The sequence below is a fragment of the Corvus kubaryi genome, unplaced genomic scaffold, assembly GCF_017639235.1.
Source record: "Corvus kubaryi isolate FWS band 111438036 unplaced genomic scaffold, C.kubaryi_AGA036_p1.0 37322, whole genome shotgun sequence".
In the NCBI taxonomy this organism is placed as follows: Eukaryota; Metazoa; Chordata; class Aves; order Passeriformes; family Corvidae; genus Corvus; species Corvus kubaryi.
In genome coordinates this window covers 4,685,486-4,709,416 of record NW_024581101.1, presented here as the reverse complement: position 1 = coordinate 4,709,416, position 23,931 = coordinate 4,685,486, and the positions used below count along the sequence as shown (strand labels likewise).

General features: G+C 37.9%; 1 protein-coding gene across 5 annotated transcripts in view; it reads right to left on the bottom strand.

The window, feature by feature from the left end:
* PCDH11X (protocadherin 11 X-linked) overlaps positions 1-23,931 on the bottom strand; it is a 438,369-nt gene that overhangs the window by 393,327 nt on the left and 21,111 nt on the right. For all 5 annotated transcript variants that reach the window (XM_042029283.1, XM_042029282.1, XM_042029284.1 and 2 more), the window contains one exon: positions 778-1,361. In XM_042029283.1, the coding sequence (XP_041885217.1) occupies positions 778-1,317 (540 nt within the window). In that variant the 5' untranslated portion in view covers positions 1,318-1,361. The remainder of the gene's footprint in view (positions 1-777; positions 1,362-23,931) is intronic.

Sequence of the window (23,931 nt, the reverse complement as noted above, 5' to 3'; positions counted from 1 at the left end):
CAGGGTAAGTTTCTTTCCTGTTCTAAAGTTTATTTCAGTAAACTCAAACAAAAGTGATCATGTATTTAGCAATCACACACTCTTGTTTATATAAACATCACATGCTTATGTTACTCCTCTGTTCCCTAACCCCAGTTCCCCTGTTACTTACTAGAAAGAATGAAAGAAGCAAGAATATGAAATATCTGCTCTTTCAAGGTCATCGGCACTGCTCTCCTTGCATTCATGCATATCTTGGACCTGCTCCTGCCCAGACATCACAAAGCTGCTTTGACAAATGGACTCCTTCACTCTGGAATAGCTCATCAATACACAGACGAGCATCACATCAACTTCTGGGCGAAGTTCTACTGCTGAGCTTCCACAGTCATGCAAAAGAGGCATAACAAGAAAGTCTCCATAAAAATGGGAGACATGAACCCAGCACAACATACAGCTGCACTTGGCAGTGGCAAAAAGAACGTATTTTTAATGGTTCAAGAAGACTGTCAGCCAAAGTGTACAAACACTTTGAATGCTGGTAGAGAACTCATGGAGACATGGATGTTTCATCACTCTCTTATACAGACATCCATGTACATAAACAGCTTCCCACAGAGTGAGGATACGATGCACCGGAATGCACTCAGGGCTACAGATTCCCGTTTCAACACGGACCTGCACTGTACCACAACTCAGTACACAGTTTTTGGGTTTCTAACGGGTTGGTGAGGACTGGCAACATTTGTGGGAGGACAGTAACACAGACAGTAATGGAGAAGAATGAACAAAACCCACCTTGAGGAGCTCATAATGCTGGATACCATTCACCCCAATGTCTGGGTCGATGGCAGACGGGACAGAGTAGCGGGAATTAATGGCTGTGTTCTCAGGGATAGAGATGTTAATAACTGTTGAGGGGAAAAGGGGGGCGTTGTCATTTATATCCTCAATTAGGAACCTGATCTTGACGAGTCTGAAAACCTCGTCGGGCAGAACAGCCACCTCCACCTCGTAGAAGCAGCGGTTCTCGCTGAAGATGCCGGCGCACAGCTTCTCGCGGTCGATGCGGTTGGCAGCTGTGAAGATCTCCCCAGTGTTCTCCTCCACCCTCACCAGGGGCACATCCCCAGTCTTGTAGACGAGCTTGAACTGCAGCGGGGAGGACAGAGGCACGTCTGGGTCCAGCGTTAGGTTGAGATCCTTGAGCAGATTGCCAATGAGGACATTTTCAGGCAGTTCTTCCCGCACGGTGTAATTCTTCTCCTGTGCGCCAGATTGGAATACAATGCAGGCCAACAAGACTGCCAAGAGGTAGGTTCCAGACAGCAAGTCCATCTCCAGAATGACTAATGAGTATTCGTGCAGAACACCAGGAGTAGCTGGAAAAAGGAAAAGGAAAATGCTTTAGAAGTCACAGAATAGTGTGTTCCTAAAGCAATAGAGACACTAAAGGAGCACCTTTCCTACAACAAACAACATGAACCCTTTGAAAGCCTCATTAGTAAAGTCACTTTGACTTAATCCTTCCCAAATATGTATAAAATTCCTTGCACAACTTTTTACTTGAAACTATTAACTGAATACTGAGGTAAGAATTTTAGGGCTGGATCATACTGAATGAAGAAATAATTACAGGAATCCCTATTTCCAGCATGAGATTTTCCTTTGCTCCTCAGGAAAACCTCTTCCTTTGATCTCTCCACCACATTGTCCTCAATTTTTTTTTTGTTTCCTAAGAAAAAAGTTGGCAAGAAGTTTGCAAGCAACCATCTGCTGAGAACCAGATCTTTTTATACCGCTTGCTTAAATATGGGAATAGAAGAACACTAGTCTTAATTCTCCCCCAAGTTTTGCACTGACAAAATTATGTAATGTTTGTTAACAACAACAAAGAAGTCTGGGTATTTTTAATTCAGGAACCTAAAGTAGCAAAAAAATGTTATTACCTAATTTTAGTCTGGTGAACTTCAGCCAACAATGTGTGGAAATCTGTCTACTGAACTGTAAGAAATTTAATATAATTTTAAATTTGGTGATGCCTGTTAATGTTCATTCTCTGGAATACCAGTACCTTTAAAGGGAGATACAAACTGGTTCTGCATAGAGGAAAATTCTGTACTTTTCAAGCTGGATTCTGAATAATAATACACTCCCTCTCAAGACTGTTGACAGCTTCAAGAAAGATGGAAGTGGAATGGGAGGACTTACAGCTACACACAGATGTCTCTGTAGCTGCATACAGCCTTCAGCCAAGAACTTTGAAGAAATAAATCACTCTCTTTAACTCTATGTATAGAATATTTGCCTAATCTTTACATAATTCTGCCATTCCAGAATTTAGGCTCTTCTAGGACAGCATTTCTGTAAGATAAATGTTCAACAGCTCCATGTAAAGTGATTTTTCTCGTAAATGAAATCTTAGCTCCTATCAGCTTAGCATCTGTTTCAAATATACCTGTGCTAACACATCTACATTCTTTTCATTCTGCAGGTAAAAGTGTAATTTTGTTTCCTGTCTCTTCTCATTTTATCTTCCCTGTCATAGCATAGATTGATTTACTCCTGCAGATCAAGTTGCAGTGGTTGACGAAATTACTGAAGCCAGTAATTGCCTTCACCCATTAGTTACTGCCTTTCAGCAGCGCCACTTGCAGGGTAATTTAGCCTAAAACCTTTGATTTTGCAGTGAAACAGATTAGGAACAATTAATATTGCTATTCCATTTCAACACAGTGAACTGCTTAGGATTGGAAGTAAGCAACAAATAAAGAACCTTCCAACTCTATCTGCAAGGCAGATCTCCCCATGTCAGCACAATTTCACTGGACAGCATTTTCTGGCTTCATGATTATACAAAAGGAGCAAAGCGAAATAAAAATCCAATGCTGCATGTCTCCACTCATGGAAAAAGGCTTTGCTCCCTGAGTAATTCAATGAACCTGGAGGGGATTGCTGGCATGGGGGAGAAGGGGATGTGCAGCTCATGCGGCACCGACACCATCGGACCTGTGGCATTCCAGGAATTCCCTGATTCATGGGCAGGACTTCAGGGATTCAGTGACACAGCACCCAAAACAGCACCAACCAGGGGTCCAGAGTGAAGCAACAGTGTAGGACCAACAGCCTTTTATAAACCATTATAATACTACATTCTAAATATGCAAATAAGGAAGTCATCAGCAGCTCCTGAATATCGTCACTGGTAATGCCACGGCAGCAGCGTGAGCCTAATGAGTAATGTGATGATGGTGTACAAGTGTATTAGCTTGGCTGTTATAATTTTATTTATTAACTGTCTTATATTTCTTTAAATGCAGCTCCAGCAATTGTCACCCCATTGAAGTAATTGCCCACATACGTTCAACCTGCAGAGAGCCCCTATTTTAGGAAAGCACATCTTTGTATCCATTATTACTGAAAAAAATATATTTGCATTGTTTCCTATGGAAAACACAAATAAAAATCTATGGGTTACGGCGAAAAGTTGATATTTAAAGGTGGCCTGAAAATATTTCAGAATGGTTGCATGCTTTGTGCACACCATAAAGCACTATTTTCCAACTTCTTCCTCTCTATTACAAATTAAAATGAAAAATAACACAACAGGGGTAAAAAACCCTTCAAAACCTGATGTTTATAGAATAATATCTTCAATTTACATTTCTGAGGGGAGGAAATGAATAAAACCCAACAACAACCATAAATATAAACCAAATTCTAGCCTCTATCCCAAATTCTTCTGTGACAATACTGATGCAAGTATTTATTACAAATTATAATAATATAAAAATATTGTATAGACAGGTATGTAAATCTTCCAAATAAATACATAAAAAATAGTATTTTTTTAAAAAAGCAGTATGAGTACATAAATGAAACAATCTAAAAAGTTCATCAACAACATTCCTGAATCAGTTCTGAAAGTTGAGATCATACCAGGAGATGCTTTATAATAAAACTAAATTATAAGCCTTTAACCCCAGCTTTATCTGCAGTGGAGTTTCCACGGATTATAAAATAACAACAGCAGGATTTAAAGAGTTTTGTAAGGAAAGCTGCGGGGTGGAACTTGGCATTACATGCTTATGCATATTTTTACTTACTTTAAACAAAGTTTGAACCACTCCATTGAAATTCTTTTTGTGTCATAGTAAAGAAAACACTTTGAAGCATGAAAAAGCAGCACAGCACAATTATAAACCACATTAGATAAATGCTAACATGACTTTTTGTGGTGTCTTTTGCTGTCACAGATTTTCCTGAATGACCAACGGGTATAGACATGTAATAGACAGTGTTAGTTTAGCAGGAGTAAACAACCAACAATGGCTTACAATGCTTGATCTTTTGTACAATACACTGGTTTTTTTTTTTTTTAATTGTTTTTATTTTTTTCTTTCAAAATAATTCTAGTAATAGTTTTGAAGCTCTGTTCCAGAGCTGTAGGCCTTTAAGGAGAAAATATCCCAACGCGACACAAGTTTTCTGCTTGGATATAGAGTCGAATATCTTATGTTGTGAGGAAAGTGTTGTTCTTCCAGAATCCTATTTATAAAGTCATAGCTGTACGTTGCCTGTCATTTGTGCCATAGCACTGATAGGGATACTATGGCAACAGCAATGCAAAGAACAAGAGCAAGAGGCACTTTCTAGCAACCAAAGACATTTCTGAAATCAGAGTGTTCCAGACTGGCGCACTGAGGAAACACAAAAGTACAGAAGGCTGAATAGAGCAGTCCAAGTCTAAAGGACCTTTCATAGGTTCCAGCACTCACTCACACTTTTAAGGTGGTAAAAAAAAAAAAAAAAAAATTAAGAACAAATAAAATTGGTTAACAGAAGGTAACATGAAGCTTGCCAAGCCATTTTCCCAGCTTTCAAGAGAATGCATTGATGTCTGTGCTGTTGACTTCCCAACTAGGAAGGCAAATGGCCCAGATGGACAAGATGGAGGGGAGGAGGGGAAAAGAAAGTTGAAACTTGCTTTTCTTCATCTGGCTGTCTATGCACTCAAATATACCTGCTGTTTGGTCCAATATACCAAATATTAATGGTGTCATTTAAATATTATCACTGTTTATTATCATCTTCATTTAGCAGCTGTCAAATCATACCTTGAAAAGTAGAGAGAATATAAAAACTGTAACCAGCTAATGGAGCAGGATGTAAAGGTAGAATCTGAATCTGTTCTTTATGCACCAGGCTCCATCTGGTCCCACCTGAGTGAGAATTCCTCTACCGTATTACAGAACGTGTCATTTTTTCCTTAAGTGGATCTCAGAAAAGCAGTAAAGAGGGTAAAAGAGTTCAGGTGCCCACTTCAGATTAGAAAAACACCACTATTTCTTGATACTCAGATCCAGATTTGAATTAGAGTAGAACAAATACGCTGTGGTGATATTTTGTAACTCCCATATCAAGTTCAAAGAAAAAGGTATCATATTTTAAAAAATTAGGAATATTGAAGTCCAAAGCTACATCAATATCCAATATTGACATCATAGTAGAGAAGAAATCCTGAAAATATCACTCCCATTCTTATCTTTATATTCCCGAGCCTATTTTAATTACTTGGACAAATTTAGCTAGCGCGCCACACTTTTTCGATATCATATCCTTTTCATTTGCTGCTAATCCACCGTGGGCTCCTTAAATAGGAGTATTTAAATCCCTGTATTAAAATGGTGTTTCTCAGAGCAAAAGATCCCCACGACACAGCTCCATCTGTCAGTCAATACCGTGATTATAACGTTATTTCACTGACGAGCGAGCTATTTGCAATTCTTCCACTTCACTGGGGCTCCCTCCAAAGTGCCCACTGATAATTCAGCAGCTCTGCACAGGTTTAGAATTCTTGGACCGTGCTGATATGGATTTCAGCTTTATCCTGAAGTGGGAACTCTTTGATGCTGCAGGTTTTCAGTGTCTGGGGTTTTGGTAGGGGGAGTGGGGTTTTTTTGTTTGCCATTAGCCACCGGCCTGGCTGCACACAGCAAGGTCTCCCCTTTGCCACCACACAGCCCAGGTGTCATTTAAGGAACTGGCTGGGTTTGATGGGGCTTATTCCTAAAAAAGGTAGAGACTTGACTTTAGGTATTTTGCAGGTTTTGATGACAATAAGAAACCCCACAAAGCTGTTGCCTGCCTGAAATCCCCCTCGTTTTTTTTAAGGCACAATGCCAACAATCAACCTGAACTCACTGTCACGCTCCATAGTGTTTCAAACATAAATTATTTGCAGCCATCAATATTTATCCACAGGATCCACTCCCTACACAGGGTATTTCATTATCATATTCAAAGAAAAAGACCTACCTCAAAGAGAAACAGACAATTTGTTATATTATCAAGGCTTTCAAATTCATTCCCTCATATGATTTTACTCTAAATCCACTAAGGGACTGATTTATTCTTTGATCTATTTTTTATGAGCGTGATGGTACTGACTTCAATGAGGTTTCTTTAATTTGATTTTTCTTCAGCCATGAACAAAATGAAACTGGAAATTCTTGTCACCAGGAGAAAACATCACCCCACATCCATTTAAGTCAACAAAAGAATTAAGTAAGTGAGAGGCACAGCTTGCTTACAGTTGCACGCTCTCCTGATTCCGGGTCTTCACAGCTTTAAAAATAGAGCATTTTTAGCTCTTTTTATTACTTTTCCATCACAGGGGGTAAGAAATGCTCTTCACTTGAGGAAATAAAAACTTAATGACCAAAACACAGGTTCTTCAAGCCACATGAAGAAGCATCCAAGGCGTAGAAAACAAGCAGTGAATAAATTCTTAGATAGAATTCTTTATTCCTGATAGTAATCTGCAACTAATAGGAAGTGTGTTGATTAAAACTTGTATCAAAATGCTGGAAACAGTGAACAGAATTATAAATACACAACAGGCAGTGAGCATGCTGAACAAATTAAACTCAATCACATTGATATGTGGCATAAGGAGTAATTTATTTTAATTGTTGCAAATTAATCCCTTTAAAGCTGAAGTCCCTTTTTTACTAGGAGAGTAAGTACAGTCCACATTTGGGAAAATGCATCTAGCAGCCATTCAGGAAATACTTTAAAAATATCTTGTAACTTATTTCAGAGACCTGTGAGAATATGCAGTGTCAAATTTATTTATATACCAGTGACACTAGGAAATGGTCCTGCTTTTAGCAATGGAACATTTTTGCATTGGAGCTGCATAAAAGCTAAAGGTTAAGAACAGAAATCTTGGAAAAAAAGCTGAAGGTCTCTCTGAAAAGCATGGTTATTTCCATTTTCTTAGAAAGAAATAGTGGGATGCCTGAAGAAACAGAAGAAGGAAAAAAGAAAAAAAAAAGAGCAAAAAAATCAAACCAAACCCCTACAAAGTTGCAGAACATTACAACTCCAAAGTGAACACAACATTGCTCTGCAAATTCAAATATATATTCACTATAATTCAATGGCTGACTGTTAAAAACATTACAACAAATCAAGTTGTTAATGGTATGATTCATAATGTCATTGTCTTTGCATTTTATTTGTGTGTTTGTACTACATGAATACATTTTACCAATCAAGTGAAAATTGCTCTGGTTTTGGTACTTAAGAATCTGTTCATGCCTCAAATCTGAAAATTAAACCTCAGCTAAAACAAAAGGAAAGTCATCTATGAACCAAGAGAATATGGTATTACAATAAGAAACTCTGTGAAACCACGTATGTGGCTGTTGGATGCACTCCAAGGTAAAACACATTTTTATTTGTTTAAAAATGGAAGTCAATCTGATTTCAGTCATTTGTGTCAAATCCTTTGGAATGGCAATCGTCAAGATCACGTGTTTCATACATAATGCATTTTGCTTTACTGCCTCACTGCCAGTTAATAACTTCCATCGATCCCTGGTAAAATCCACATTCCAGAGCATCTACGAAACAATTCCAGTGAACCAGGGCAGGGATGGGATGCTGCTCACAGCTGAGTGTTATATTGTCCTGCTTATTCCAAACACAATTCTGCCAAGTGTCCAGGCATACACATCCCATGGACTCCAGAGGAGCAGAAATCAGTCACCTTCTTCCAACCCCTTCAGTTCCACACACAGAGATGAGGTAACCACAGTAACTTACTTCTCATTTAACCATTTGTGAGAGCAGAGAGCAGAGAGCAGAGTCTCCCCAAAACTTCTAGAAAGAAACACAAACATCATATATATTGCTACTTTTCCTCTTTTTTAAATGTCATGACTTAAAAGAAAAAAAGATATTTATATTCTGTAATTCTTGTTAAACTCAGGATATCTGGAATTTTGCACTAGTTGCACCCAATTCCTGAAGGAGAAAAAAATTCTCCTGGGTGCCAGAGTACATATACTGGACTCCAAAAGGATGTCTAAACTTTTCTATTTCCATCATCTCTCTTTGCCTTAGCATAACACATCCAAAATCTAGTAGGTTTTTTGTCCAGTAGCAGCACAGCTGTTCATTTTCATATGGGATTTTTTGTTCTTCTGAAAGATATCTTGAATGCAATTTAGAATCAAGCTATAAGATACAAGTCAAGAGTTTAAAATATCAAATACACCATAAATTGCATATTCCATACCTCAGCATGTATCTCACCAATTAACAGCCCCACCACCACGTCTGCCCAAAGTTGTCACATGCAACACATGGATACCATACATGAGAATGCATCTTTATAAATCATAAACTCAACTCTGGAGACTCCAAGAGTACCATGAACTTGAGAACTAATTGCACATCTTGGAATGAATTTTCTCATAATTTATGGATGGGCCCTGAGCAGGGAAGCAATCAACACATTTTTTAGTTAACTGGCCCTATCTAAATACACCACATAAATAAAACATGGCAGTGTGCAATAAAAAACTCCTAAGAGAAGGCGACTGGAGAGGAAGGCTTTTCCAAGGACAGAACAAAACCATGGGAAGAGCAGCTATATCAGAATACAACCCAAAACCAGATGATGAGCAAATGCCTCTCCCCTTCCTGCCCTGTGGGCAGGATGGCTCTTCCTGCCTGCCCTGTCACGGTCAGGGGCTTCTCCATGACCCTCAGGCAGTTCCTAGGAAAAGCATTTATGTTCTGTTCCATGAACACAAAGACAAAGCCATCACCTTTGGCCATGGAAGCCTTGGGATGGGAATTGCTGCCTGCCAGCGGCAGCTCCTCAGCGGGCAGCCAGCAGCCACCTCGCCCCTGAGGAATCACCCCGACACCATCTCTTGATAAATAACAAAACTACTTCTTTTATTTTAGAGTTGATATTCGCAAAAATGTAAAGTCTTTTCTTCTGTTATCTTAAAAACCAAAATGACACTGGAATCATTCCACTGTTCTGGTGAAACACTCTCTGGTGCACAGCACCTCCCATCCTGACAGATCCCCAAACTGCTGCAGAGATTGCAAACACATGGATTGCTTCTCAAAGCAAATTCTGTGCCAGGAGAATTCTACACTGAAGTGATTCCAGAAAGGGGGTTGAAAACTAAATTATCCCAGGGAGATGATGGAGCATGGCTGTTTGACTTAGGAGAAGGCAGCTCCCAAAAACCAGTCAAACCACTTGTAAAAAAAATACTCAGCAAAGAGTCATAAAATTGGATAGAATAGAATTATAAGGATACTTTAAAATGTGTTACAGCAGTTTCATGTGCAAGGCCTGATTCTTTAAATTTTGTTTTATCTGTATATTAAATATGGTTCAAGAAGTGGAGGTTTTGGCCAGCAATTAAATTGATTCAAAGCTCACTGAAACCAGTGGCATCTTCTCTAGGGTTTACAAAGTTTGCTGGAACTATTGTTCTGGAACTGGAATTCCTTATCTTAAGCATAAAGTTAAGTTGCCTGCACACCTCAACAACAAAACCTTATTAAATATTTGCATAGACTGTTGTGTGTCAGCATTAAATGCTTAATTTTAGATTGTATTACAAAGGTCAGGCCAGATCAAATTAAGCCAAGCTCTTGAAGCCTGTCATGGTAAAGCTGCTGCTTAACAAGCTGAGAAAACCTGATTTTTAACATTTTACCCAGAGCCATAAAGTTCATAAAGACACTGCAGCTCCTTCATAGTCTGTACTCAAATAATGGGAAATGTGGTTTTTGCATTTCTTCCCTGCCTCCTCACCGAATCCTGCCAACAATTAAGTTTCTGTAAGGTGGACAAAACATTTCTGGCTGCATTTCCATTGACTCGGTGTGGCCAACTTACTGTCAATGACCTCCAGACACAAGTGGTGTGCAGAGACTCAGGCTTGTCATGCAGAACAGAGAAGTTTGGGATATTTGGGATGCTATTTCCCATCCATTCTCCTTCTTCTGACATAGTGCAACAGGATAAACAGCTTCAAAAGGCGTAACTAATAACGAGAGCAGGGTGTGTCTGTATATCAGAGAACTGTAGGTCCCTGTGCTCGTGGGAAAGCTTTTAAAACTCCTGTCGAAGCACATTTTCCCACCCAATATCACGGGGCCTTGATGAATTTCATCACCACTGGTACACTACCCAGACCATTTTTTAAGAAAATCACATATTAGTTCTTGAAAGCAGAAATTAAATGAGAAGAAATCTTAAAGGAGTAATGTGAATGATGATTAAAGTTATTGAAGTATAGATATATATTCTTCTTCCTCTCTTTTGTGTAAAAGTCATGTCCCTGCTCCCCAAACCCAAGTGAAAAAACTCATTTTGCATATAAATGGAGTGACTTCTCCACTTGATAACAGCTTATGATTTAGCTGTAAGTCAGAAAAGAGTACAGAAAATACCACAAAACACATACCAGTCTTTTGGCTGACATAATTACAACACAGAGAACTTTTGAATAACTTGGTATTTTATTAAGTACCGTATCATTAATAAGTTTTATCATACTTCTCAGTTACTTTGCCTGTTTCAGGCAACTAAAACTGACCAAAGATATTTTGGTTATTTCTGGAAATTAGACATTTGTATTATGGTTGTAATAGAAATGTCAGCCAAACACAACTGATAGACTTTCCATCAGCTAATTATGCCTCCAAATCCAAAACCTGCCAAGAAAATTGATGTTTTCCTTTATATGCAGAGGTTGTTTTGAATCTCTTAAACAAGATCAACACAAGTGACACAAGGACATAATTATATGTTGCTTCACAAGATGGAAGAACAACAGTGACAAGATTAACTGCTCCATCAATTACTGGTATAAGAAGCAGAAATATTGATTTGTGATTAAAGGAATAGAGAAAATAATAACATTTCAAATCTTTAACGTCTGATGATGTGTCAGTCAGAACTCCTAATGATTTCCAGTAAAATAACAGCTCAGAACTTACAAAATTCTCATCCTGTATAGTAAAGAAAATTGATTTTTCTAAGATCTATTAGGATTCCAGTTGTGAGGAATAGAAGATATCTATTAAATGCACCACAGCAAATTTCCCTGAGATAAAGTTCTATTCAGGTATAGAAACTGGAAGTATTGAAGTGTTGTGGTGTTGAAAAGCAGACACAATTCCTATTGCAACTTCATGGCTAGTCCTATGTACACCATGAATTACTACAAGACATATTGATTTTTTCAAATATACCAGTATATAAAAAGAGTGCCATAAGTTTGCAGAGCTATTTTCCTAATCAAACTCTGCTGTATTTTATGTGATGCAGTACATCACACCTATTTCCTGATATCCAGGGATGATGAATTCCTAGAGGCAGTCTAACAGTCATACTCCTCTATGCATCAGTAATTTGTTCACTGCTTCTCCTACAAGCATTAATGACAGGATATTTGTGTGTGAGTGTGTGTGTGTGTGTGTGCACCACATATCACAAATTTTTTGTCTCTTTTTGGCAGAGTTTGAGGAGGCATTTTATTTCTCAGTGCACAGTGTGGATGGATGCTGCACTGCTTTAAATGGAGAATCGTTCTCTGTAACCTGAGGGATCCTGCCAAGTCTGCTTTCTTTGAAATCAGTTGAAGAGATTCATGCTCAGACTTGGCTGGAGTGTGAAGGAATACACATTTTGATCAGATCACAAAACAACGAGTTCTTATAGTTCCTCTTCTATTGGGATGCAATGTTTTCTTGGAGAAAAAAAAAAAAACGATTAGACATTTTCTTGGAACATACTGTATTCTGCCATATATTTGCTGGTGTGTTCTACTATTACTCAGAATAAAAGACACAAATATCAGTTTGAAATATCTTTCCTGTCCTAGAAAAATATGATCAGTTACCTGAATCCATTGTTTAAATTCGTATGATTTCAGGAGAAAACGAAACAAGTAATTACACAAGCCACACAATGCCCTTTCCTGTACAATTAGGAACCGATGCAATGGGGCTTTCTCTTCTTTGTTCATTTATCTGGTTTATAACAGAGACATTAGGGGAATTCAGCTGAAAAATGTGTGCAAGATAAATTTCCAAGCTGATGACCGCAATAGTGTTGTGTGGAATGCAGATTATGTTCCATCCCTTGGTTCAGACACATTCTCCTCACACAGTCTCTGCAGAACAGCAAAAATTTGCACCCTTCCTGACCACTAATATTTTAGAATTCTACCATTGGTAGATAAAATGATCTTTCCAATCTCAGCCATCTCATTAGTTTTGCATTTGACCTGAAATAAAAAAGTTCAATAATCATATTGAAATCGTTCTGTGGTTAATTACTTTAGCCATTCAATTCAACAGTGAAACTATTTTAATGAAGGCTTGTTATTGAAATTATTATTGCATTACATTTTAAATAAATAAAATAGATAACTTTTTTAAAGTTCAATATCCAAAGCTCAAACCGAGTAGTCACCACACATCTCCTCCTACTGACACCAACGAGAGTCACAGACCAACAAATGAAAACATCAAAATTGCTGAAAAACACAGTTTAACATGGTTTGTACCAGCACAGGACTCAGGTGGCAACACTCAGGAACCACAGGTCTTTTCTAGCCTTCAGTCACTCCAAAACAAACCAAACCAACACCAAAACCAGCAAGCTGTTGCTTTGCTTTCTGCTCTTAATTCTGGTTTTCTGTAGATCAGACTGAGTACAACGAACTCCTGGAACAGCAGCTTTTATATTTGCCCCTTAGAAACTACAAATAATACTGACCCTCTTCACGTTTCTGAGCACAATACACCAAACCATCAGGGTGCTAAAACAAATGCTCTACTCTGTTGCACTTGTCAGTTTTTACCTTCCCTCAAAGGAGCTAAGAGCTTATGATTTAGAGAATGTACAGGTCAGTATCCCACCTTTAGAGGGAGACTTTGATATTTCGTCTAGATATTGTCTGCAAGACAAGAACAGAGTAATTGTGTGCTCAGTTGGTTTCAGGTAGGTCGCTGTGCCTGCAGACTTCCACGTGGTTGTGACTTTGCATCAGATAGTTTAAATGCCTCACCCCCTATTAGAAACTAAAGATGCATTTTTATTTACTCATTTCTCACGCAATGCTTTTGCAAATTTTCTGCAGAAGGCTTCATTACGATGTTTTAGCAAGCAGGCCACCTAGTGCCTGACAATAACAAGTACTCTGCAACGACCTGAAGTGCTCACAAGGAGTAACACCATTTACTCACCTGGACAGCAAAAGCACGTTCCCAAGCTAAAACTCTGCAAAAACCTCCAAGCAGAATTGTGACAATTTCCTTTAACAATTTTAAATGTGGAATAGATACACATCTTTGTCTTGTTAAGAAAATTACAATTATTTTCTCTAAGAATTCATTTTGTAGGTAACCAAGATACTTACAGGATTTCACTTATTGCAGTCTCTGGCTGAAAAATTAAATGCCAGTCTTTTTTTATGAAAGGTTCTTCCCCCAGAGGGTGCTGGGCACTGACAAGGCTCCCCAGGGAATTGGCACAGGCCCCGAGGCTGCCAGAGCTCCAGGAGCGTTTGGACAGCAATGCCAGGGATGCCCAGGGTGGGATTGTTGGGGGTCTGCGCAGGGCCATGGGCTGGGCTGGATGATCAGCATATTCTGTGATTCTATGATTTCCCATTTTTCCCCAACACATGTAATTTCTAATCTAATCTAACAAAATTAAGAATAATGCCATATCTTAATAGTGTGAATGGCACATGTGGTAGTACTGTTGCAAGAGCTATTGCCTCCTAATTCATTTGTGTCTGTATTTTAGAATCCAATTCAGTGTCTTTTAAGATTATTGGCTAAGTTTCTATAAACATCAAGAGATATAGTCCCTATTAAGCTTTCTGTTTCATCTTGGCGATATACTGCTTCTCTCTATACTGGAATGAAAATTCAATAATCTCAAGAAGCAGGCAATAGTCCCTCAAAGTAAAAAAGACTGCTTCTTCTTTACTCAAACTTGAATTACCCTCAGCGCTTTCCTCAGAATAGTGAGATTTTAAGCCCATGGAAAGGCTGCATTCAAAGGTATCAGAAGATACTAGAAATATTTTCTTATTCAGATTCTACAGGCTAATTTTCAAATATCCTCATCTGACATATGCCCATGAAAGTAAGTCAGCTCACAAATAGTTCAGTCAGAACCAGTGGTTTGGTACCCCTGAACTTCAGGGGAATTTGGGCTCCTACAGCATTGGAAAATGTGTATCCAATGCTGCATATCTCATCCAGTGCTCTTAAAGCCAAAGTTTGTTTTTTTGGGTTTTTTTTCAAAAACCTATTTACTCTGGAAAGCATAATACTCTGAATCCCCTGGTTCAATTTATAAACTTATTTAGGATTTATGTGTCTACAGATATGTGTGTATACATACAGTGCTTATATGGAAAAGAAATAACGAAAGCATTCAGTGAAATAAACTTCTTCTGAGCATTAAAGCAAAATTTAATAGAACATGCACACTATTTACAAAACTGCTCAAGGTAATAGTTAAGAGATTTTCTTTCCCCAAGATACTGAACTCTGTAGGCAACTGTGACCACAGAACTGTCCAAAACTTTCCAACACCATTTACATTGCACTGCACTTCCTACTGATGAGAGTTACTTTGATGGGCATTTATACTTACAAAACAAACAACCAAACAGAAATCCAGGCCAAGGTGTTGCATCTGCCTAGAACTGGAATTAAATTCTAATGTGTTTCAAAGAAAATGATCTCCTTCTCTGAGATAAATTAATGCTCCCACGTACCAAATTTCAATTCTAATATTTAGATGGACAACAATAAAATTCCCCTGTAGCATTCTCTGAGCTTTTTGGAGTTTCACGGGGAGAAGGTCATACCCTTTCTGAAACATTATAGTTTAATTACCCATCTCTTGATATCTGCTAGTCAGGTATTAGAAGGACAAAGGACACCCATCCCTTGGATTACTTCTTGTGTTATCCGAAAGGCATCACACCTCCTCAAACATTAATAACAGGAAAAAAACCAAACCAACCAAATCAAATTGAGCAAATATTTAATCCCTGCCCCAAAGAATCTAGTGACTGTGACAGAGCCAGGAACATCTGGGATAATTTCAAAGAGAGTACATGGACAAGATCATGACATGACCAGGAATCTCTCCTGTGGTGGATTTCTAGTTGGATATGAATGTTATATATGAAATCAGCATTTATCAAAACAATCCAATCCAATACCAAAATGCTGGAGTGAAAGAGCATTCCCACTATGGTCATGGGCTAAATTGGTCTCTCATGGGGACATCATAATATAAGAATTATAAGGATTAATTTTCAGGTTTGTTGAAGCTGCTGAAGATGACAGAAGTTTCACTTTTTCCAGTCTTAAGAATCAATTATGAAGCAGGATGTAAAAAGTGGGAATGCTGGCTGTAAGAATGGCTGCACCACCAATGCTGCTTGTCCTTTCCTGCCTAGCAGTTTTCCTTCTCTCAGAGTGACAACTGTAAATGAACTTAATCTAAGTACATGTTAGAGGACCTGTGACTGGTTGTTGTCATCAGTGTGCAACATCCCGTGGGTGACAGGTTCTCTCACTCTGCTGAGTGCTCATGCATATTGACAAGGATGCTGCCTGCCAAAAATGACAATACAGAGCAGTATTTCTTTAGCTGTATCTCGCCTTCTAGGCTGCTGCACAGTGCCACAGGACAGTCTGCTCACCCAGACTCCTCTGCAGTTCCTGCACTAGCTGCATTCTTCCAGGTCCTTAAGATTCAGGATCCTTCCCTGGAAAGCTAATTTTTTTTCCCAATACAACTGAAGGGACTTAAAGGGAGCAAAGTCGTTCATAACAAGACATGTCCTATTACCAGACTAATCTACAAGGCTCTGTCTTTATTCTCTCTATCCCCAGCATAAGCCCAGAGTAGAAATAGAAACAAAAGGGTTTGGTTTCCTCATGGACTCCAGTAAGCTGGGGGACAATGGAATTGGCTGCTGGAATTCCATCTACTCCAAGGCCGAGCAGCACAGGCTGCTGTGAGCAAGGGGGAAAATGACAGAGTATCTCTGACTCCCATCGAGTCCTGCAGCAAAACACTGCCATTATTTGCAGAGTGTTTAATCATTTATAACTCTTCTATTTGAGGAAATGGCCAATGGTATTAGCCATGCAAGCCTCTGTGGGCTAATGTAATTAGTCTTACGCATTTTAAGACCAGATAGAATGGTATTAGAAAGAATGGAGGACTTTTTTAATTGGATGATGGCAAAATCCCTCTAAGCGCTATGGCTGTCTCCTGTGCTCAAAATCCTCTAAAAAGTTCATAGATTCCAATTGTTTTCTGCAGCAACAGTATTTCTATCTAAATTTTATTAAATGTGTCGGCTCATTTCCAGAGCAAAAATGATAAAAGCACATTCAACTTCAGCAAAGCTGATCACTTTAAAGAAAAATATAAGATAATTAAAAGCTGTTACAACTGACAATACAACACTGCAGCTTCAAAATTCTTCCCTAATTACAGCTGCTAACTTTTAATAGCAACTGTAACAGTGAGTCAGATTTGACATTACAATAGCATCCCAACCTCTTATTTGGGAGAAAGGCTCTTGAGGAAAATACAATTACAAGGTGAGCCAGGACTATTGCAAGTTTTGAAAAGCCAGTGATTGCTTTCATTTTTAGTCTTGTTGAGAAACCTGGATTAGTTCCCCTTTGTTTGAATGCAGTCCTTTTAAAAGGTCGAATGTAACCAAGTGGAGCTGATTCCCAAAAAACATTCAGGGGCCTTAAAGGGAATGGGCACTGCTCCTTGAAAAGACCTTCTTCTATAGGTAATTTCTAAGCCAAGCATAGGACTCACATAAATAGCTATATACCATTCTTGTAAAGCATTTGTATGACAGGATAAAAGAAGGGCGTTCTGGAGCACACTGTACTTCTGGGTTCTGTATTAATTAACCTTTTCTTAGTTTGATATTCATGTGTTAGAAAGGCAGAGAAATTCTGAAACTGATATGGCTGAAAGACAGTGGATGTTTTTGCCCTCTAAGAACACACTGTCTCCATTGGCTTTAAGAGGGATTAAAGAAGGGATGGAAATTAGAGCCAGTTAGGCTTTTCCTGAGCTGTACAACAGGAGCTCCTGGTCTCCCAGTCAGCCTCAGTATGTCTCACCTTTAAATTTGTGCAGTTGGCATTTCTTTATACAAAAGGAGGATTCAAAAGCACAAAGAGCTGAATTCCATATCAGCACAGACTGAGAAAATTTCCATAATGGACATTTTATCCAGAACCTGGGAAATCTTTATAGTCCTGTGCTTTATGATTTACCCACAGGTTTAAAATCTTAGGCTACACGTCCCTATCTTTGTGTGTATGGAGGGGTACGAACCATATCTGACAACCTTTAAACCTAAGTGCTTTTGAAACCAAATCATGGTCAGTGATTTTCACCCATCACTGAGAATTTGCTTCCATGAAGAAGTAGCTCCCTCAGCTTGTACTGGTGATGCAGTGCACTGAGAAATTGCAAAATATCTTATGAAAAGGAAAACACACAAAATTTAATCAGTGGTCTACTGCCCCGAAAAGAATGACAAGAACATTCTAAGATCAATACAGTATTAGAATAAAAACTGAATCAAATTCTTTTCCCAGATAGTCAGCGGTTTAGGTTTGTCAAATTAATGGGCAATTCTTTGTAGACTTCATGGCTTATCCTGTCAGTGCCTTGCATTAAGCAAAATTACTCTCAAATAATTCTTTCTGAGGAAATCTTCTGGCTTAAAGCTAAAGCCAACATTCAGGTATGGAAGATTAACTTCTGTAGAGTTTGACCTGTGAAACCCCCAAGCAGAAGGAAGGAGAGAGGAACACAATGCTGGGGTGTTCCATCTCCAAAGGATCTCCTGGTTCGTGGCACTGCATAATTCCCTCAAGAGTGATACATTGCTATTTTGAGAAAGTGTTTTTTCAGGCCTCACCTGGTTTTAAAAGTAATTGAAGAGGAACAATTCATCCCATTTAAAGTATCCCAAGAGTAGAAGTTAGTGGGAAAGAACTTCTAAGAGCAAATGAGGAAGGATCTAAAAGAAAAATACCCGAGGGATCATATCTCAGACAAAATAGGTTTTTTTTAAATTACAGGTGCTCATAATTACTTGTAAGGGAGAAAACTAATTATGGCAGTCTTCAGGGAGCTTAAACAGGGTAAATACTGAGAGAAAGCAGCCTGGGCTTTTGAAAGTTATTTGTGTACGTTGCTTACACTTCCAGTCCTTGGTGGCATGCAAGCATCCCTCTTTTCTTTTTTAGTTTCCTTTGTATTTTGTTGTTACACAAAATTATTTTTATTTATGTTAAATAATGAGAAATAAACCAAAGTTCTTTCTGAATTTCCTAGTTTTAAAAGTTTTAAAAGGTTTCCTTTTTATACTCAGAGAATATTCCCATGTTCACTAGGTGAACACATGAAATCTCATGTTTATCAACAATATATTTAAGCCATGGTGAAAAAATGTAATTTATATTTCTTTTCATATGAGCAAATGTGTTCTTGTACTGACATAAACAATAAACACTTAAGTATTTTATATGTCATTATGCAAAATTGCTGCTGTGCTACCACACACTCTATAATAACAGATATAGACACGGCTTAAAAGATCAAATTAAAACATTTAGAACAACACAATCTGTTTTGAACAAGACTATTGGTATGTCCTATATATGTCCTACCTATTGGTGTCCTCTAAATATCATGCATTTAGTCATTCTTCAGGCTCAAATTACCACAACCCCAAGCAAATGTGTACAAGCACCAAGTGATGTGTCCCTTTCCACATCACCTATGTTGGCAAAATAAGGACCAGAGAAAAAGAAAGTCTGGTTTTCTGTGTATTACTTAGCTGGTAGATTAGTACATCATACCTGGATTACTCAGTAAGTTCTAGAATTAAACACAGTAAATTAGAATTTCACCTTGGAGGTGAAATTCTGTGAGTGAACAGTTAAAGGCCTTCCTCTTTAGCAGCTTTTTACTTGGTACAGCTGATGAAGTGATCCCATTAGGTGTACTTCTAATATTCTTTTTTGTCTATTTCCTACCTAGATTCATTTGACTTTGTAACAAGCAGTCTCATTACACATTCCTTCTAGGTCCCAGTGACAAATTCTTATATGATCACTCAGTAATTAACAAAAAGTACCTATGCCTCACTGAATTTGGCAAAATGTCTCTAGTTGTAAGACTATGCTAATTAAGAGATTCCCAGATATTATTTGTTGAGTTATAGCACTTTAGAAGCCTAGTTATAGGTAAAAAACATAATGATAAAGGTGATTATTCAGCTATTAAAAATATTTTCAGCATACTTATTTTTATTGTGATATTCTCAGTTTCTTTGAAAAAAATTGTCTCCACAAGTAGCCAAGTACAGATCCTGGAATTTTCGGAAGGGGTTTTTTTCAGGTGGGTGAGATCCTATGTGAGGAACTCTGAAAAGAGAAGGATCTCAAGAGAGCTGGAAGCCCTGTCAGGGTAACCTTCTGCAAGCACAACACTCCAACCCCAGGAAAATAAGCAGAAATACCAGGAGGCCTTGGTTTCAAAGGGAGCTCATGGCTGAGCTCATCCATACACAGGACGTGCAAGTGAAGAAAGACAAGAGAAATTAAACTTTGCCTCAGTGCTTTAGAGAAATGCCTTTGAGCCTAAAGAAAAGGTTCAAGGAGGGAAGGAATTACCAACCTGGAAAAAATCCCAGGAGGGAAAAGCTAGGGCCTTACTGAGGTGCACAGTGAGAGAACAAAGAACAGGCTCAAAAACTGTAATGAGGAAGGTTCTGAGTGCATATTGTGGTCAGAAAAACTTCAGTTGGGGTAATTAAGCTTTGGAGCAGGTTGTCAGGAGAGGTTGTGTGCAGGTTAAGGCCTAACTGGACAAAGCCTAAAGCCATCAGCTCTGAATTCACTCCTGACATTGCTCTGAGCAGACAGAGGTCTGGACTAGAAACTCCCAAGGTTCCTTCTTATGTGAATTATTCTATGATTCCATAAAAATTTAATCACAAGGATAAGATACAGGTATAAATATGAGCTTGATTTGTGGAATGCAGTACTTCGATTTCTTTAATCTTGTGCCAGGGTAAAGGCAGGAGAAAAACCTTCACAGCAATTACATTTGTGTCAGGTCAAAAAGTCTGTGTCAGTTTTTTAGTATGAGCCAAAGATTACCAAAGACAAAAACTTGATGAGCATTTGCATAATTGAAAAGGCAAAAATTGCTCCTCAGAACTATTTTAAATAATTCTTTTGCAGTACCAAGCTTATTGGACATGTTTTTCCTTCCTGCTAATGAAAATTATTTGAACCATGAAAAGAGGTTCACCTTTAATCCCAAATACTGTTTCAATGGAAGAAAAAAGCATAAGAAAGAAACCATTTTGCATGCATTATAGATTCATTAAACTAGTCAGCATCCTTTGAAAACTGGAAAAAATCCTAGAAAATAGGGAGGGGGAAATTTCTCACATGATGTAAATAGCACGTAATTCCATAGTGTATGGGTCTCTGTTTCCAGTGACTAAATTATTGTACAAAGAAATTGTAACAAAGTGGAATAAGAATCTTGCCTTTAAAGATGGAATTAAGCATGGATCAGGCACAAGTACAGTTTTCCAAGAAAAACTCCCAAATCTTGAGCAATGTTCTAAGCAGATATAAATTCCAATTTATTTTTAAAGTTGTACTTGTGTACCATCATGAATGGTTTGCAGAGTTTCCCTTGATAAATGTATTAGCACCCCACAATTTCTCACAAATATGTATGTTAATTTAGTTTGTTAATAGATAGGTGCAGTAAGTAACAGAAATGAGTACGCATTTTTAAATCTAAATATAATTCCGAAGAAAAGAAACAAAAATGATTCTACATTTCAACTTTATAGCTGCAAACTTTTTAAATGGATGGAATATATAAAGGATGCCTTATCTCTACTCAGAAGTTAAAGTACCTCAGAAAATTCCTTATGCTACAGAATGTAAAAAGGAGACAGAAAATACATTTTCCCCCCAAACTTTTCAGAAATTATAGCCAGTAGGCGATCGTGCTTTAACTTTAAAAAACATGCCCGAACTTTATGACTTTCTGCCTTTACCTTCCAGCAAGGTTTATTTTTGGTTCCTTTCCAACAGAAAAATGGACTCTGAGATTCTCTTCAGGTTTAAAATAATTAGTAAACCCTTGGAATACTCATTATAAATAGATCAAAGCTTCAACCCAACTTCAATACAAAGGCAAGGCTTTTAGATCAAACTTGAACTACCACCCATCCCACATACATCCTGCTGATATCTTACTTTGGGTTCTGTTACATTATTAACACCAAAATACTGAATAATTCATTATTTAAAGAAAAATAATAAGAAACTTCATTTATACAACTTTTATACCAATTACATTTTCTCTTTCCTTCTTTCCTTTTTAATTTGGGCTGGTTTGTTGGTTTTTTTTTTTTTTTTTCTGTAAACTTCATGGCTTAATTCCTCATTTATAGGTGAAACAAAACTAAGAGTAATTAGGAAGTCAAGAAAATGCAAGCAGGAGGCATTGGGCATTAAATGAAAAGGTAAAAATAAAGATGTTTGGAATGATGAAATTCTCCTGCTCTGCCAACAATTCTGGAATTCTTGATGACACTCCTAGGTGTCCAGGTGCCAGGGCAAATCAGAATTATGGAAAACAGGAATATGGATGTGCACATAGCAGTAACATACAAGACTGTCCCTGGATGTTACTGCCATCCACAGTACCCACTTGGACCTGAACAATAATACAAAAGAAGCTACTCTGGGAATTTGAATCCTGGAAAGAATTCTATGGCTTTTTCCAGATCAGAAAATTCTCTTCCATGCCGAGCCTGTAGTTAGAATGGAAAACAGTCAATAACTGCTCGGTGTAAAATATTTGGCCAAACCATTTCCAAAATATATCAGTGCTGAATACAGCACAAAGAATGCAAAAGGAGCAAAATGTTTGAACCTCTGTGCCTATAACATTTAAGAAAAATATATTATGTCAGAATCATGATATTCAATGAAAATTAGTTTCAGTTTATAAAAATAGTAAAAATAATAGGAAAAGGGGAGTTTATAAATCAGCTGGCAACTGACACTGATGGCATATTCCTTCATGATCTCTACCACAAACACTTCAGCCTTCACACAGGTACAGCCTCTGCGCCTCACGCTTGGCTTGTGTGCTCAGCACTGACAAATCAGCCCCTCAACAGCAAAGTTGCACAAGCTCACAAAGAAAATGCCCTTTCACAAGGCATTCCTGTGTGTCAGAAAACAGGATTACTCTGCATAAAAATGAACACACTGCAAGTGCCTCATCCCTTATCAACAAAAGTACTATGCTGAAGCACTGGTGCTAAATTCGCACCTTTTATATGAATTTCTGAGATTTACTGGATGGATTTCAGGGAATTTATGACTTTTGTGTTGCCAATATGAAAGCAGCCAATAAAATCAAACCCCTGTTTTGCCAATATTTTTCTTGGACTTGGAGATACCTACAGGTAGAAAGGACAGATTTTGCCCTAAAATGCAATAACATCTTTAGATTTTTTTTTTTCACTTACTTACAAATAATGAAAAGAGAAGACCATGCAGAACAATGAAGATTCTTCTCATTCTCCCAGATAAAAAATGCAGCCATTCATGCTCTAGCACTGCAGTCTTAGTAATGTTTATCAGAGCTTTTCCAGTTTTACTCCTTCTGCACTTGCTTGAATTCACCATATAGATTTAAACAGCTGCACAGTGTATAGTGCACAGTATATCACTGTGTAACAGCTCAGACTAAATCAGCAGATCTTTCTTTGGGCTTTTCATCACTACCAGACTAAGACGCCTCTATTAATTCAAGTTTTCTCGTATAATGTGTCTGGCAAAATGATGGACCAAATGTTTCCCACCAGTTGGAGAGCAGCATTGAAACTTGGAATAATTTATTCTGTGCTGCTTTCCTAGAAACAGAAAATGAAGCAAGGTTCTGGGACATTTTGCAGTTGGATGGGTTGAAGTTGAAATGTACTTTAATTTAAATAGGAATGGGAATTTTTGCTACATCACACGCAACAGACCACATTCAGAAAAACTGATAGTTTTAACAGACCAGGAAACTCCTTAAATTGAAAAGCAGCCTTAAAAAACAAATACTTGCTATCTAAATTGTTACAATTTATTTGGGAAACATGATACTAATTTTAGCTGCTATTCATGCAATTAATTTATTTTACACACATTCACATGTATTTACATACTATTAGAGATGTTTTTCCTGCAGAAAAAACAAAATATAAAAATTATTCAGCAGCGGCATCAAAAGTCAACCCAAAAAGTATCTCCTCTGAGAAATGAATAACTCATGGATTCTCATCCAACTCTGGCTTTCAAACCAGCTTCACACAAAGCTTTTGGTCAATTTAAACATACAAGAGTGTAGTTGCTCATACCTTCACTAGCATTAACTGACAGCTGAAAAACAAGATATATTATTTCTCATAAAACTTTGGGAATTTAATCATTCTT